General features: G+C 32.2%; 1 protein-coding gene across 2 annotated transcripts in view; it reads right to left on the bottom strand.

Moving 5' to 3' along the window:
• The window catches only part of LOC127711653 (potassium voltage-gated channel protein Shab-like), a 133,121-nt gene extending 115,788 nt beyond the window's left edge, over positions 1–17,333 (bottom strand). For both annotated transcript variants that reach the window (XM_052217780.1, XM_052217773.1), the window contains exon 1: positions 16,987–17,333. In XM_052217780.1, the coding sequence (XP_052073740.1) occupies positions 16,987–17,084 (98 nt within the window). In that variant the 5' untranslated portion in view covers positions 17,085–17,333. The remainder of the gene's footprint in view (positions 1–16,986) is intronic.
• Between the last annotated feature and the right edge of the window lie 240 nt (positions 17,334–17,573).

Raw genomic sequence — 17,573 nt, 5'->3', positions numbered from 1 at the left:
ATGTATGCCGCTTCTGTGCTAAGCACGGCATTTAGGAATAACACTGGTCAGACTAGAGTCAGAAAAATGTGTCCGGGTATGTTGACATATCTTCCTGTGGACTGCATGTTATCTTGTGGACTACATGTTAAATTCCGGCTTAATGTGTCTATCTAGTACAAAGCAGACATATATTTGATGCCACATTTTAAAACACGTTGTCGTCTTAATATGCTCGTAGTATTTGCCACTGGACGTTAAACATCAATTCAGGATCATTATCAATAGTAGTCGACAGTATTTATTGGAGTTGGATGCATTGTACATATGTCTATCTGGTTAACCAAGTAACAACTTAAATAAACATGTACAATTACAATACAGATTATCAAGTTATATTAAACAGTACTAAGCAAGATGAGAAATTATTTATTTGTATAGCAACATATTTCCTAAAAAAAAATGTAACGAAAAGTGCCTAAAAGTTCCAACTATTTCAGCAATTAAGGTCTGCTAAAATGGTTTAATACATTTTTGACAGTATAAAACATCAGTTTTGAAAGTATAGGTATGTTTGGGTATTCTACGGATAAATATTTATTAAATATAATTACATATATTCATCTGCTTCAGTTGTTAACTTGTAGTATAAATTGAATACTTGAGATTGCTATCTTTTAAGTAAAACAAAAAAAAAAGATATTTTCCAAGTGGAAGTCTATGGTAAACAGATCGTAACATGACATTTTTTTTATATCAGATGTATTACCCTAGTTTGATATAACCTCTCGAGCATTCACTGAAAATTTAAATTAGTCACTATGACTATTCAGTTAGTCAAATATTAGCCGAAAGGTAGTCAACAGCATATATGACTACTTATCTAGTCATCGTGACTACCTGCGCGGTCAATTTGACTATGTAAGTGGTCACAGCACCACGTGGTGTAGAGTATCGGTTTTCACGCGCACTCTTTCGCGTTCCCTTTGTTCCCTAGATCGTGTAGATGTAAACAAACCAGGAGGCACGAAACTGTTATTTTGTCAATTAAACCAATTGTTTAACGTAAGTATCATGTATATATGTTTTAATTCTAACTTACAAAAATTAAATTTAAGAAAGAGAAGTGTAATGAATGTAATATCGGCACATGTTGACGTAATGACAATAAAAAAGGGGGAGAAATGTATACGGGATATCAATTTTGATACACATTCAACGTATTGTCGATTGAAAAGAGTATTTACCGATATCTTTTTTTCTTATGACCAAAAACTGTTAAAAATAAACACTGCAATCGATATTCACAACAATAAATTAAAAAAAATCCTCAGGGTGGCTGTCAAGATCCTGGTGCTTACATTACAATGCTGTGATATAGGATGGGTGGCTGTCAAGATCCTGGTGCTTACATTACAATGTTGTGTTATAAGATGGGTGGCTGTCAAGATCCTGGTGCTTACATCACACTGTTGTGGTATAAGATGGGTGGCTGTCAAGATCCCGGTGCTTACATTACAATGTTGTGGTATAAGATGGGTGGCTGTCAAGTTCCTGGTGCTTACATTACAAAATAATTGTAAAAGATGAGTGACTACATCACTAGATCAAAGATTTTGAAATTTGTTTTTTTTTTCTTTTAACTTTTAACATGATTGATATACTTGTTTATTGTTATATTTTAGCTTCTAAAATGATATAATTATATTTTTCAGCAAATGAAGACATTGCTATTTGTATGAGCACAGCTGAGAGATTTTTGACCAGAGAGAATATTACACAGACACATGCAGAGTTGATACCGACAAAATATCTTAAATAAACACTTCAAATTCTGACATACTGAAAATGTATAAAATATATATTTAAGTTGGGATATCATAATGTATGTAACAATGAGTTTATAATAAATACATTTTCTTTATTTGATTTTTAGACTTTTAATATATGTCACTGAGTAATGGTAACACGTGGAAACTGAAGATATAGGAAGGTTTTGAACATTGAGCACTTTGTGGTCCTATACTGTTGTCATTGTTAGTATTGCTGCTGTGGTATTTTTTTGATATTATATTCCAGATGCATTTTTCAATCCTACGGAAGAGAAACAACATAAAGTAGAATAACAGAAGAAATGAAACACAAAAGTACAGAACGGATAGAAACACACACAAAGTAAAATGGTAGAACAAAAAACACAACACAAATTAAAATAACAGTCTAACAGTCGTGACTATTCACAGTAATCATGTTGACTAACCAACATGGTCACTTTCGACCATTTCAATTAGTCATATGGACTGAATTCAATTGTCAAACTGACAAATGTGCATAGTCAATTGAACAATCCAATTCGTCATAACGAGTATAACATATAGTCATTTTGACTTCCTAACATAGTCATAATTACCACCCTACTCAGTCAAATGTGACTAACCATCTAGTCAAACGACTAAGAGCATAGTCAAAATGATTAAAGTGCATTGTCATCTAGAGGACAGTCAAAATGACCAATTAAATTGGTCAAATTGACTAATTTAGGTTTTCAGTGTTCGGATCATGGACTTATATCACGACCTAGGGCTGACGATACATCTGATATGAAAACTCTCATGCATTAATCTGATAATATTGCACTGTTGCAAATATGGCTTCAAATTATCGACGTCATCAGTGATAAAAAATATATTTTCAATAGGTTTTTTTTTAACTTTGCAATACAAAAATAGTTATTGCATGAGTATTGTGAATATAATAGCCTTATGATACTTCAAATTTAACAATAAAGTTGAATATGTTTTGTAACCCGGATTTGTTTTCTCTCAATCGATTTATGACTTTTGAACACCGGTATACTACTGTTGCCTTTATTTATATACTTGAATGGCTAAGTTTTACTCTTAAAAAAGAGTACATAGACTATCTTATAAAAGAAAATCTTTTATTATAAGTCCTCAAAATATGTGCTGCTATTGAATTATTGTCTTCCAGTACTGAAGTGACCTTAACCATGAAAATTCAGCAACCGCACAGCGCAATGGCGAGAGAAAAACCGAGATGGAATTAAAGGTAAACAAACGTAGAATATAGTATTAACCGATTGCGAAAGAAAATTTTAATACACCAAATCATTTTAATTTTAATTAACCAATGGTACCACATGGAAAACATTATAAAAAACAAATATATTCATTCTTTTATTACATTTATTTTTCACGTGCTCCGTAATTCTGTGTTGATTGTTTGTCAATGGGTAACAATCGCTTAATTTCGACACTAAAATCCGAAAGTAAATTAGCAGGTAAAGTGTTCGTTCAACACCCACAGAACGAAATATTGTTTGTCGAAAATACGTTATGGATTCGTAATAAATGTAAACAAAACTTACACACAGGACTTAGTTTAATATATATGCATGCATATGTTCAATGATTTTCTTAATATAATAATTACCAAAAACTCGTTTCATATGACTTTTACCCTCGTAGAATATAAACTGCACTCGCAAGCTCGTACAAAAAAAGATATCTATCTTGGACAATATTCACCGATATGCATGCAATAGCTCTATATTACACGGTTATTCTGAAATCTATAAATGGTCAATTAATGTAACTTAATTGATATACGACATTATCTCTACATAAAAGTTCACAACAATATTTGTCTTCTTCTTCTTCAAGGTTGAAATAATTGTCTTATTTCAGTTACTTCAAGGTGAATAGTATTGGTCTAATTTGTATTTTGGTTGATGGCTTCATCAATATTGTTTAAGAATTCAATAGAGACTGCAGTCTGAACTTTCTCGAATCATGTAGGTTCTCATGGAAGAAATAACTATAGATCTGGGTAATGATAAATGATTGCTTGTTATTTTTTTAACCGATAGCAAACAAAACATATGCTGAAAAGGTGTTGTCAGACAAAGGAGAAAGCAAACACATTACAGATTTTGTCAGTATGAACTTCAAATAAAACTTGTCCTGTACCGCTTTTTCGCGAGGGTAAGCACGACCTGCTTCGCATGTGACATCCGTCGTAATGCCAATAAATTTTTTAAATCATAAAGTGTCAAATCGGTAAAAAAAAAAAACCAAGCATATATAAGAAAAGTGTCTAGCTCAATGGGGTAGATGCAATTTTGATTATTTTTGAATATTTGCATTTAAAGAAACTACATTCTCTTTATAGCGCATGGTAGAACCGGGCCAACATCTTTTCATTTATTATTACTGAAATTATTTGGTTCTTACTGTTAAACGAATTCTGAATCATACAACTAAATAACACTAAGTCGATAACAGACAGATAATACCATGGAAAAAAGAAAAGAAATATATACTGTATGAATATGAATGGAAATATCTAAAAATAGGGCATTTTAAAGGTATTTGCTTATTTTTCTTACATACGTATTTTGAAAACTTTAACCAAATATGTAAAACAAATTTCAAATATATTATTTTTGATGTATGGTAGACTTTATTCTTGAAAACCTCTGGATGATATTATTCACATGATTTATAATACTTTTTATTTTTTAATTCCAAGGCCAAAAAAAATCTAGCATATACGTATCTTCTCCCTTGTCCCAAACTTAGAATAACAAAAGTGTTTTAATCAGTAACAATAAGTTATTCTACAAAGTAGGGAAAATTTATTTGGAAGTTAGTATATAATTTTTTTAAATTATACAAAATATGATTGAATTTGAATGTTAACACACTTAAGTAAAACACATGTGTTATTACGATCATGTGATTTAAAGGGTATTCCATGTTCCTGAAGCCTTGTTTCTTTTTTTTTAAGTATATGGACGCTATAGGTCTATTTTTAAATTATATAATTATATATATATTGACGGCCAATATTGAAAATCTTGAGAGAAAGAATATTGAAGTTCATTTTCATAATACACTATTTACATATGTAATATATAGATTAAGGACTTTTACTCAGTCAATACGTTATATATGGACCTGAAGGTTGGCGCCTATTAAAACGTTTAAACCCGCTGCATTTGTTTGCACCTGTCCTAAGTCAGGAACCTGATATTCAGTGGTTTTCGTTTGTTGATGTGGTTCATAAGTGTTTCTCGTTTCTCCTTTTTTATATAGGTTAGACCTTTGGTTTTCCTGTTTGAATGGTTTATCACTAGTCATTTGTGGGGCCCTTTATAGCTTGCTGTTCGGTGTGAGCCAAGGCTCCGTGTTGAAGGCCGTACTTTGACCTATAATGGTTTACTTTTACAAATTGTGAATTGGATGGAGAGTTGTCTCATTGGCACTCATACCACATCTTCTTATATCTGTTACATTATGTTGACTATCGGACTTTGTCCTCGGTCAATATAATCTGAACAGGTCCATATATAACCTATCGGACTTCGTCCTCGGTCAGTATAATCTGAACAGGTCCCTATATAACGTATCGACCTCGTCAAAGTCCATAATTGATAAATATATCTTTTGCATCGTTCATTATATCGTGAACACTTAAATGTCTTAAATCTTTAAACAGAAAAATGTATATTTGGATTCGGAATGCTACGATAGACAATAATTTGATTTGTTTAAACAGCACAAAAATCTTTACAGCAGATGATGTAATTTCATTACCTATCCTATATTTATCTATGACTAGTAAAACTTCATTCCAGTAAAGACTATCATAAGCTATGTTCTATCATATTTTAGGTCAATATCTAGTCCAGATCTTTGAGAAACATGCCGCAGATGTTCAAAGAAGATAATATTTTCACGTTAGGATGGATAGATATTAAATTATAAAGATAGGCTGGTTCAATGGAAATATATGTTTTATTATCATAGCTCTTTATAATGCTAAAAATAAACTTCTCATTGTTCCTTTTAAAAATAGTTGTTTTCAACATCTCTCTCATCTTTAAAAACAGAATTATATATGGTTAAGAGACCAAAAGATTCAATTTGGTATATATACGATTTCGATTTTAAATAAGAAAAAAGGAAGATCTAAAGGTAAACCGCGTCGATCAAACTAACTAAATTATTAAAGAATACAAGATTCAAAAATGGATATTATGCTAAGTCACAAAGCAAAATAACAGAGCTTTCTTGAGAGAAATTATAAGATTTGTTGGTAAATTTTAAGCTAAATCGTTCATTCTGTTAGTGTATTCATTTCTCATTTTCATATATATTGATTTAAAATTTACTTGAAATTTGATTTGCATTATTGTATGAATGTCATTTAAGAACGATAGATCGGATTTCTGATCGGAATAGAAAGATTGCACGACGAAGTAGATTAAAATGAAATAAAGCAAGGACATGTGACTTCTAGATAACAATGCTAAGGTTTCATGTATGCAACTTTAGGACCAAAATGAAATTATAACATGTAGGACGGTTATTTCTGTACAAGGTTCTTCAGATTCGTATTGTTGCACAACACAATCTCAAATGTTAGGCAATCCTTATTGGAAAATTACAGAATACGTAATTCGATTAGAGCTTGTTTTTGTTCAAATTCTTTGATTTTATCTATTTTCGTCTATTTATATCGACGTTCCGCGCGTTTCGTATATTTTTATATTTTCATTTGAATTTTTTTAAAGCAGATTTAACTATCATGCGTTGGAAAAGAGAAGATATTGTGAATTAATTTGTAACACAACTTCCTACCTACACATACTCGAGAAAAAGGAAAGCAAGGTACTGCACTGTAATAGTTCTACTTGTTTCTTAATTTTACCAAACCATTTCAGATTTGTTTATTATTCTTACATCAAACACTAGCATATTTGGCAATTTTTGTTTACATCATATAGCTATAAAAATGCAAAAAAGTATCTAGGATAAATTTATCATTATAATTAGTATTCATAAAATTTTATAGTTATTTATATTGATCTGTGTGCTTTTTCAGTTCATCGTATCTTTAAAAATATTTCTACTGTTTTTTCCCGAGGATATAAGTTAATCTTTAGTATTGATAGTTCCTGTTTGGCGCTACTAAGAAAGATAGAAGATTGTTCTACTCTGGATCTTTTTTTCCAAATTTTTGGTAAGGTTTAATCTAGCATATTTGTGTCTGCTTTTACATTATATAATATTCCATATTTGAGCTATATTTTTTTGTTTTATCTATATTGTAAACGTTTAATGTGCTAATGATGGGTCCTCTATTGGAAATAAAAATGTATCTATCTATCTAAAATAGTTATGTCCCAGGAATAGTTCTTAACTGGTTTATGTTAATATTTTAAGTTTATCGATGATTATCTTTTTTAACATGTTGTTGTTGTTGTTTACCTGTACGCAGCTGAGCTAAAATTGCCTTCAAATTAACACTCGAGTAAATATTCATGCTTCTGCAATGGCACGAACACTATACCTGATGGTGTTACATACAAACAAACATAAAAATATCTATTTAGGAGGTCTTACATACTACTAACGTAGCAAGATATTCTTCCACTGCATCACGTGAGAACATTCTATAAAATCAAGCTTGTACTATGCCGATGAGAATGCGTTTTCATATTTTATTTTAAATCCGTATAAATGAGTTTTCATAAAAATCGAATTGAATCGAATTGCATTGACTAAACATACATTGATGGATCGAAAAAAATTACAAATATTTTGCCAAGTATTGAAATAAGCTGGGAAAAGGATAACAATATTTAATGTCCAAGAAATAATTAAAGGCCATGTTTTTTTCATGAATTTATAGTTTAAGGATGTATTCTTCTGACGTTTCAGTCTCGTTGAAATCTCGTTCTGGAATTATTTCCAAAACATGTGATACAAGTGGAAAATATCAATGAATTTAAAAAATGTTATAATCAAACTTAACTCTGTGAAAAAATTGTGTAGTTACTATGAGTAGTTTTTGAGTAATAATTTTTTCAAATTTTATTACCAATCAAGTCAGTCTTTTTAGCCAAAATTTTGAGAAAATGGGTGAGGATTACAAGAAATGATTTTACCAGAAACATGTACATCCCATATCACTTTTTTTCTTTTCAAATTTCTTAGATATGTATTTGTTCAATCATTTATAACAAAGAAGTTGAAATAATATGGATGTTGTTCTTAAAACAGAGAAAAATTATAAATTTACAAAATTGACAGCATGGTAAATTTGACACGAAAAAGCATCAAAATATGATAAAACTTTCTTATATTAACACCTACCTATAGTTTTTTTAAGGTAAATTTATTCAGATTGGTCCACTTCATCTTTATTGAAAGTATGAAAAAAAGTTTAATTGTGGAACTGTGTTTTTTTCACGATAATAGCCCAAAAATGGATAAAAATTGATGAAAAATGGGAAACTCATCAAAATTGGGTACTTTCAAAGGGCCGTAGCAAAAATAAAAGTGCACCACCATATGATTTTTTCTTCACCAATTATACTTTTACAGTCATATAAACACAAAAATCAGGTTAAGAAAAAAAGTTTAATTCTAGAAATGTTTGGCTCCTCAGAGGTGTACATCCTTAAGAAGACTGAATATTAACATCCATTGCGTCAATCAATCAGAAAACAGAAAAAGCTATTACAAGGAGAAGCTCGTTTCAATAGGAAATTGGAGCTAAAAGTAAGATCAGTTTCCATTTTGAGAACAATCTTGACATGTATTGATATAACAATGTCACAAACAGAAATTGTAATGGACCTAATCAATATGTCTCACACATTACAATTGTAGAAGATGTTTATCAGCTCATTTTGTTATAACTGTTATGTTATTGCTGGTATATTAGTCAACTAGCTATGTTATTCTAGGTCTGATAATTAAAAAAGTTTCAAGTTCATGATCACAACAAAATCTCGTCTGACATTTAATATTTTTTGGACATTAGGACAATCTATAGGTTTTCCACTTTTTTCTTCTTTGACATAAATAACTGCCGCTATATTTTCAGATCTAAAAGTATCAATTTACTTCAATGTGTAAATCAGGACAAGGAAATAAGAATAACCGTTGTGGGCAGTTGTCTTTTACAATAAACCTATTTAAAGTGAAAACCTCTACATAGCTGACATGTTCCATGAAGTATGTAATCTTGCTTCGTGTAGGTTTGTACCACTACGAAAATCATAACTGCCATAGAATAACTGCAATCAGTGTTCGTATCGAGGCATGTTTATTCTGGATAATGTCATAACTTTATACAGTACCGGTAACAAATGTCACAGAGTTGGCACATGATCGTTATGAGTTAAGCATCTGGAATTAAATGTGTTTAAGAAATTTTCAATTTTTACGTTCTATTTTAGGCAACTATTCAAGAGGGAGCTTGACCGTGATCTGTTTTCCTTTATTCGGATATGAATTGTTAATATATTATTCTTGTACAGTTATATCAAACCAAATGTACAAAATTTTGAGTGATTTTATATATACCGTAAAGCTTTTTTAAAAAAAAGTGAAAAGAAAAAACCTTCAAACGGGAAAAAAAGTAAATACAAAAGAGATTTTTTTTTCATAGTTTCATTTAATGTGGCTAGTTTCTAGTATAATTCAGGAGTAGCATGACTTCGTCATGTTCTCTCTACACTGATTGGTTATTCATACATATGACAAGCTCTATGCCGTCCTCTGTCGAATCAAATTGTGAAGATGCCCAAAATGCATGACATAAACGCCAATCAAAAAATTCGAACTTGATCTGTAACTTATCGTGATAAAACTATCTATCAGTTATCAAATCAATATCTCCAAGCATGACGAAAAAAAGTGAGGAAAAATGATTATTTGAGTGGATTTTCTAAGTCCAAGGACCATAACTCTGCACGAAATCATCAGACCGGAACAAAATTCGAACTTGATCTGTAACTTGTCATGATAAAACAATACACTAAATATCAAATCAATATCTTCAAGCACGAAGAAAAAAAGTGTGAAAAACTGATTTTCCGGACTGACGGATGGACAGACAGACAGACAGAGACTTCGTCGGTAGGGGACTAACAAAAAAGAGAAAAAGGACACACACCGGAAATATCTCAGATTCGCCTTCCCATGTTATCAAGTGAACACGGTTTCAGAAAATGTTCTGATTAGCATCAGTGAATACTTCAGTACAATGAGTATCAGTGCCGAAAATGTTTGGTAAAATACTTAAAACAAGAAATGATTGTAACAGGATGCTGTTACGAAGTCTCCCAAACGAAGCTCCCATAATTCGTAATTCCCAGGGTCGCCTGACATTGGACAAAGTCTAGTGAAAATTGGTTTGGTCCAGGAAAGTTATATGCATTAGTGATGCCTGGGGACTAACCCTGTATATCATTCAAATCATCTTGGCATGACAAACCAGAATATATATGGTTTAGGGGTGGGGATCTCCACCATTTACAAGATACTAGAACATTGGGGGTGGGGGAACCCCTGGGGATTGACGCTAAACGTCATTCAAATGTTCGAGACATGACGAACAGGAATATATATGGTTTAGGGGTGGGGATCACGACCATTTACAAGATATTAGAACTTTCTCAAATGACAGGGGGTCGGGATGACCCCTGGGGACTAACCCTGTATATCATTCAAACCATCTTGGTATGACAAACCAGAATATATATGGTTTAGGGGTGGGGATCTTGACCATTAACAAGATATTAGAACTTTCTTAAATAGCAGGGGGTGGGGGTGACCCCTAGGGACTAACCCTGTATATCATTCAAACCATCTTCATATGACAAACCAGAATATACATGGTTTAGGGGTGGGGATCTTGACCACTTACAAGATATTAGAACTTTCTTTAATGGCAGGGGGTGGGGGTGACCCCTGGGGACTAACCCTGTATTTTATTTGATGTGCTTTATCATGACAAACCAGAATATATATGGTTTAGGGGTGGGGATCTCGACCATTTACAAGATATTAGAACTTTCTTAAATAGCAGGGGGTGGGGGTGACCCCTAGGGACTAACCCTGTATATCATTCAAACCATCTTTGCATGACAAACCAGAATATATATGGTTTAGGGGTGGGGATCTTGACCACTTACAAGATATTAGAACTTTCTTAAATGGCATGGGGTGGGGGTGACCCCTGGGGACTAACCCTGTATTTCATTTCATGTGCTTTATCATGACAAACCAGAATATATATGGTTTAGGGGTGGGGATCTTGACCATTTACAAGATATTAGAACTTTCTCAAATGACAGGGGGTCGGGATGACCCCTGGGGACTAACCCTGTATATCATTCAAACCATCTTAGCATGACAAACCAGAATATATATGGTTTAGGGGTAGGGATCTCGATCATTTACAAGATATTAGAACTTTCTCAAATGGCAGGGGGTCAGGATGATCCCTAGGGACTAACCCTGTATATCAATCAAACCATCTTAGCATGACAAACCACAATATATATGGTTTAGGGGTGGGGATCTTGACCACTTACAAGATATTAGAACTTTCTTAAATGGCATGGGGTGGGGGTGACCCCTAGGGACTAACCCTGTATTTCATTTCATGTGCTTTATCATGGCAAACCAGAATATATATGGTTTAGGGGTGGGGATCTCGACCATTTACAAGATATTAGAACTTTCTTAAATAGCAGGGGGTGGGGGTGACCCCTAGGGACTAACCCTGTATATCATTCAAACCATCTTTGCATGACAAACCAGAATATATATGGTTTAGGGGTGGGGATCTTGACCACTTACAAGATATTAGAACTTTCTTAAATGGCATGGGGTGGGGGTGACCCCTGGGGACTAACCCTGTATTTCATTTCATGTGCTTTATCATGACAAACCAGAATATATATGGTTTAGGGGTGGGGATCTCGATCATTTACAAGATATTAGAACTTTCTCAAATGGCAGGGGGTCGGGATGACCCCTGGGGACTAACCCTGTATATCATTCAAACCATCTTAGCATGACAAACCAGAATATATATGGTTTAGGGGTGGGGATCTTGACCACTTACAAGGTATTAGAACTTTCTTAAATGGCAGGGGGTGGGGGTGACCCCTGGGGACTAACCCTGTATTTCATTTAATGGGTTTTATCATTTAGAACATTTTCAATTAAAAAGATTGTGTCTATCACAAACGGTTTTCAAGTTATAATCATTTGAAAATTTTAAAAAATAAAATCCCATAGGGTTCTATAGTAAAACCCTCTTTTCTTTTTGCCCCTCAAAGTACCCCTTTATAAACCCCATTGCACAAACAAAACCCTGATTGCACCACTAGACATGTTAGTCTAACATATTGTCAAACCCTAAGTTAATCTGACAAGTGGTTTTGGAGAACGGGTGCGGACAAGTTCAAATTTAAAAGCGGCGGAAAAGGAAGAGGAAGAGGAAGAGGAAGAAGAATAATAATAATAATAAGAACTGAGCAAAAACAATAAGTCTTCCCAAACTTCGTTTGGGAGACTTAATAATCCATATTTTAAAAATGGTATGAGAAAACAGATGTGTGTAACGAAAAGTACAGTTAAATTTCTTAGGCAAATATATCGAAACAAAAATGTAATGAATAATGATCCTGTTCATTTCAAAGAGGATTACTGTATAAAGAAAGCCTGTGAAGAACGTGTATTACAGAATAATGGGATGAATTTTAGTTTTTTTATTGATGGAATGCCCAGAGAAAACCACCGACTTTCGGTCATCTATTGAATAATCCTGACGAGTAGGCCTTAAACCAACATTTTGAATAAAGTGATTTAGAATTATTACATCAATTTCAATGTTTACTTTACGTGTTATTTGAATTAGTTTCATTATATACGTTTTAAGCCAATCTTTAGGAAACCAAAAATACATAAACCGTTTGGAATCAACAAACCTAAAGGACATAGAACGTTTGGGATCGTCAAACTCAAAAGAAAAGGCTTTCATGGGATCGTCAAGTTCAAAAGAACATAAAACGTTTGGCCATCGGATCGTCAAATCGAAAAGAACATAAAACGTTTGGGATCATCAAACCCAAAGGAACATAAAACGTTTGGGATCATCAAACCCAAAGGTACATAAAACGTTCGGGATCATCAAACCCAAAAGAACATAAAACGTTTGGGATCATCAAACCCAAAAAAATAAAACGTTTGGGATCATCAAACCCAAAAAAATAAAACGTTTGGGATCATCAACCAAAAGTCAACGTTTTGGGTCATCAAACCCAAAAGGATCTTAACAAAGCAGGAAAAATAAACGTTAACTTTGGTCAAATGATCTTTAACTTCAGTTAAGTATAAGTTCAAAAGTTGAATATGACAATGAAAATGGATAAAGAAAAACTACAAAATAAAGTACTTTGTACTTTCTAGGGACCTAGGATTGCCAGTTTTCCTACCGAAGGTCGGTAGTTTTCTCCGGGCACTCCGGCTTCCTACACCAATAAAAACTGACCGCCACGAAATAGCTCAATAGTGCTTAAGTTGGCTTTAAACACCAATCAATCAATCAATAAAATCCAACAGCTATCACTTTGTCATTATCAAAGATACTAAGACAAATGAAGTGCCATTTAAAAGGAGAGATAGTCAGAACGCGTTTCCAAAAATGACCATATTAGATGGAAAGTATTAAAAGATACACTATTCTTATTTTATAATTAGATTGTCAGCCTAAGAGATATTAAAAGTTTGTTTATTTCATCAAAAAAGAGCTATGTCTCCGATATTTTTTCATAAAAGGTAGTTTAAAAATATATTTATTTTTAATACTTTCAATTTTATAAGGTCATTGGAACGAAAAGAGATCCAGTCTGACAATTATCCGTTTAAGGACACACTATCATAAATCTGAGACACGGTTTTGGAGCTTATATCCTTTGCTTTATCATTCATGCAAAATAAAACTACAGCAATACTTAAAAATTAAACAAACTAATTTCGACAATAAGAAATTAGAAAAAATATTAAAATTTTCTCCGAATATGGTACATTATTATTTTCGTATTTGTAATATGAGTAACAGTGAGTGTAAAGCAGCAGCTCATTGATTCTTCTTTCTGTTAGCACCCCATCTTTATTTAAATCTGTGCAGATGGCAAATATACAGAATTGAAACAATAAACAGTCGAATTTTCAATAAAAAAATAAAAAATCTGCTGTGCTACCTAAAATAAAGTTTGTAGATACCAAATAGGTACTCGGTAGCTTTTTTCAAAAGACAGGAAAACAAATTCAAGAGAAATAACAACAATCCACAAAAACATTACGAAAAAAAAGCAAAATACACAAAGATCATCTCAAGGAAAACATAGAAGTAAATATAATAAAATGATTTAGTCACTGTATTGTCTAGGTATAATGCATTAACTGAACGATTCTATCCATTATGTACCTATCATTGTTGATGGGCTTTTGCCTAAAAAACAGTATGATAATTTGTATACGTTTTACATCAATAAATGTTTATGTCATCAAATTTTCCGTCCGTAAAACGCACATGTATATATGTAAAATATATGTTTTTCATGCATGGAACGTTTCATTTAATACTTATGGATACAAGCAAGCGTGGTATATTCATATCCGCAAAAACGGATGTTTGGAACGAACATCCGTAAAACGGACATTGCTGTTTTTCCTGTGTAGTATACTATTGAAAATCGTCAAACGAGATTCAGATATCATAAATTGGTAGAAAATGTTACTACATTTGACCACCAATTTAGAGATTTATTGTGGAAGTACGATTTCAACTGCAGGTATTTAATAAAAAGTAGCTTTTTCCATTTAACGGTACTATTTATATAAATCTAACAAGTTTAGGGATTAGCACAATGAATGTATTGAAAATGGTTAATATGCAACTAGGGATAAACGTCAATTAGTTACTAGTATTTAATCTTTTGAAGAAATACTTAAATAATTATTTAGTTTTTCTGCATTGTGGAATTTAGTACAGCTTATTCTTGGCACTGCACGAGATCGTGTTTTCCTGTACTATGACGTTGTTTTATAAAATCTTGTATTAAGTACAACAACCGATTATTGGACTCCATGAGTCAAACAAGGTCAGTCACCAAGTCAGGAATATGATAGTTGTTGTCAGCTCGTTTCATTTGTTGATAACGTTTAATTTTGTCAGTTTTTATGAACTTGCAAACATGTTGAACCCGCCACATTCTGTATGTGTCTGTCCCAAGTCAGGAGCCTGTAATTCAGTGGTTGTCGTTTGTTGTTGTATATCATATCTGTTTTTCGTTAATTTTTTGGGGGTTTTGTACATAAATCAGGCCGTTAGTTTTCTCGTTTGAATTGTTTTACATTTGTCATTTTGGGGACTTTAATAGCTGACTATGCCGTATGGGTTTTGCTCATTGTTGAAGGCCGTACGGTGACCTATAGCGTTTAAAACTTCTATGCCATTTGGTCGCTGGTGGAGAGTTGTCTCATTGGCAATTATACCACATCTTCTTATTTTTATACATCCAACGAAATTAAAGTAACGACGACATAAACAGTCGGATTGAGTCATGACCTAGTGCAATACAGAAATATAAGTATAGACAGGATGTACAATAATAAGTTTTTGACTGTTTAACAATACATATTTAAGTTTTTATTAATTCAAAACACATGCAATGTTAGAAGTGATAAAGATCTAACAACAGTGTAAAATTGACAGCCTTTTAGAATAAGATTATTCATAGGACTAGTAATTAAGTTTATATGTATCGTATCTTAATTTGTGTGCTCTATAAACAACATAACCTTAACCATTAGGAGGTTATATCCCGTTTGATGTAAGATTTCTATCGATTTTTGTACCTATGAAAGAATTTGTAAAGGTTTTAAGTAAATAGCGGTAACGAATTTTTGTATAGAGTTTCATGTGAGAAACTGAAATATTCCAGTATGATCTAATGTTTTTTAACAGTTCAAAGACAAAAGACTAAGTTTCATCCGATATGGTAGTAATTTGATAGAGCTTTGTCCAGAACATGCTAGAATGTGTAAATTATTCAAGTAAGTCGTAAAGTGTAGGTTTTGATTCCTGCTCATTATATTAGGACTTGAACATACACCATAGAACTTCTTGATCCTGTTCTCACACTTACTTATATTATTAATATCATCGATTGACAAGTAATAAAAATTTCAGGAATGATTATGTATATCAGAAACCAATATGTTTAGATGTTTATAAACTACACAAATCCACTTATAAGAATCCATCATTTAACAACAGGTATTGCTCGTGAAGAATAAATTAAAACGGAAAGTGAGGTCTATACGATCTCTCTCTCTCTTCGTTTTTTTTTCTTTTCAGTAAACTCAAATTCAGAGACGACGGAAATATAATATTATCAATTTTTGTCACATACATACTTTTCTATTCCAATTGATTTTTGTGTAATATAAATGTACAAGTATTTTATTGATGTTATTTATCATTTCAAAATGGCCTTTTATTTCATATTTGACATTTACGTAATGTCCAATCGTGAAAATATAAAAAAGAAGATGTGGTATGATTGCCAATGAGACAACTGTCCACATGCCTGTTTGGTACGTATTTTTTAAAGAAGAGATGTTTTATTCTGTCTCCTTGGTTTAAAATTGAATCCAATTAAATAAGTTGAAATTAAGACTATACACGAATGACAAGATATCTATATGATTTTTAATTTCTATAATGTACACAATGAACGAAGTTTTTTCAAATGTAAATATGTTTAGATTGTAGCTATCTTCTGTTATAACCTACAAGTTTTTATATTGTCTTCAAGGTTATCAAAAATTAACAAACACAAAAAGATTTATCTTGTGTCTTGTTAATAAACATCACACATCTAAAGTTTTATAGTGTAACGGTTCGTGCTCTGCTCATGGTATCCTAGAAAGTATGTCAAATTTTGTCGTGTGTTCATGGCTAGCTTGAAAATGTAGCAAATCTATAGTTGCATCATGTGCTCATAATAACAGAAAGCATACATAATGTTGAGTTTCATCATATGTTCATGGTCATCTAGAAATATTATTAATCTATATTAAACGTAATCTTTAAACAAAGACGTACCTGTAATTTTCGTTTGCAGCCAAAGAGCGCCTCCTGTGTTCCGATATTACTTTTAAATTCTCCAGTAACATGGTATGAGCCTTATCTGCGTGTTTCATTCTGAAAACTAACAGTTCTCCTAAATACGGTCACCAGGTATGTTTGATATACAAATCCTACGCATAATTACTACATGGAATAGCTTTCCAATTAACACTGACAATTTAAGTCCTGTTTTTCAACAAGAATGTTCTCCAAATATACAATTTAAAACAATCCTTGTTGCGTCGCTGACTGCAAATAGATTTCATAATCAGTGCAGAATGTACTGTCAATGATGTATATCGTCAAATCAGACATTCGTTTCATTAATAACTTCAAATGACTGGAATCTATTTTCAATATCAGAACATAAACTATACTGCTTGTACATATAGTAATTAATTTCTTTTAACAGCTGTGGGATAATAATACATGTGTTGACATATTATGGAAATATAATAACATTACCTATAATCACAAAAAGTATATATTTTAGATTTTCACAATATATGCGTTAAATGCCCGTGATAATTGTTTTTTTGCATACAAACTGTTATGAAACAGAG

This window comes from Mytilus californianus, unplaced genomic scaffold (assembly GCF_021869535.1).
Source record: "Mytilus californianus isolate M0D057914Y unplaced genomic scaffold, xbMytCali1.0.p SCAF_1, whole genome shotgun sequence".
Lineage (NCBI taxonomy): Eukaryota > Metazoa > Mollusca > Bivalvia > Mytilida > Mytilidae > Mytilus > Mytilus californianus.
Note: the sequence above shows the minus strand (reverse complement) of the source record. Positions and strands in the feature narration are given on the sequence as shown.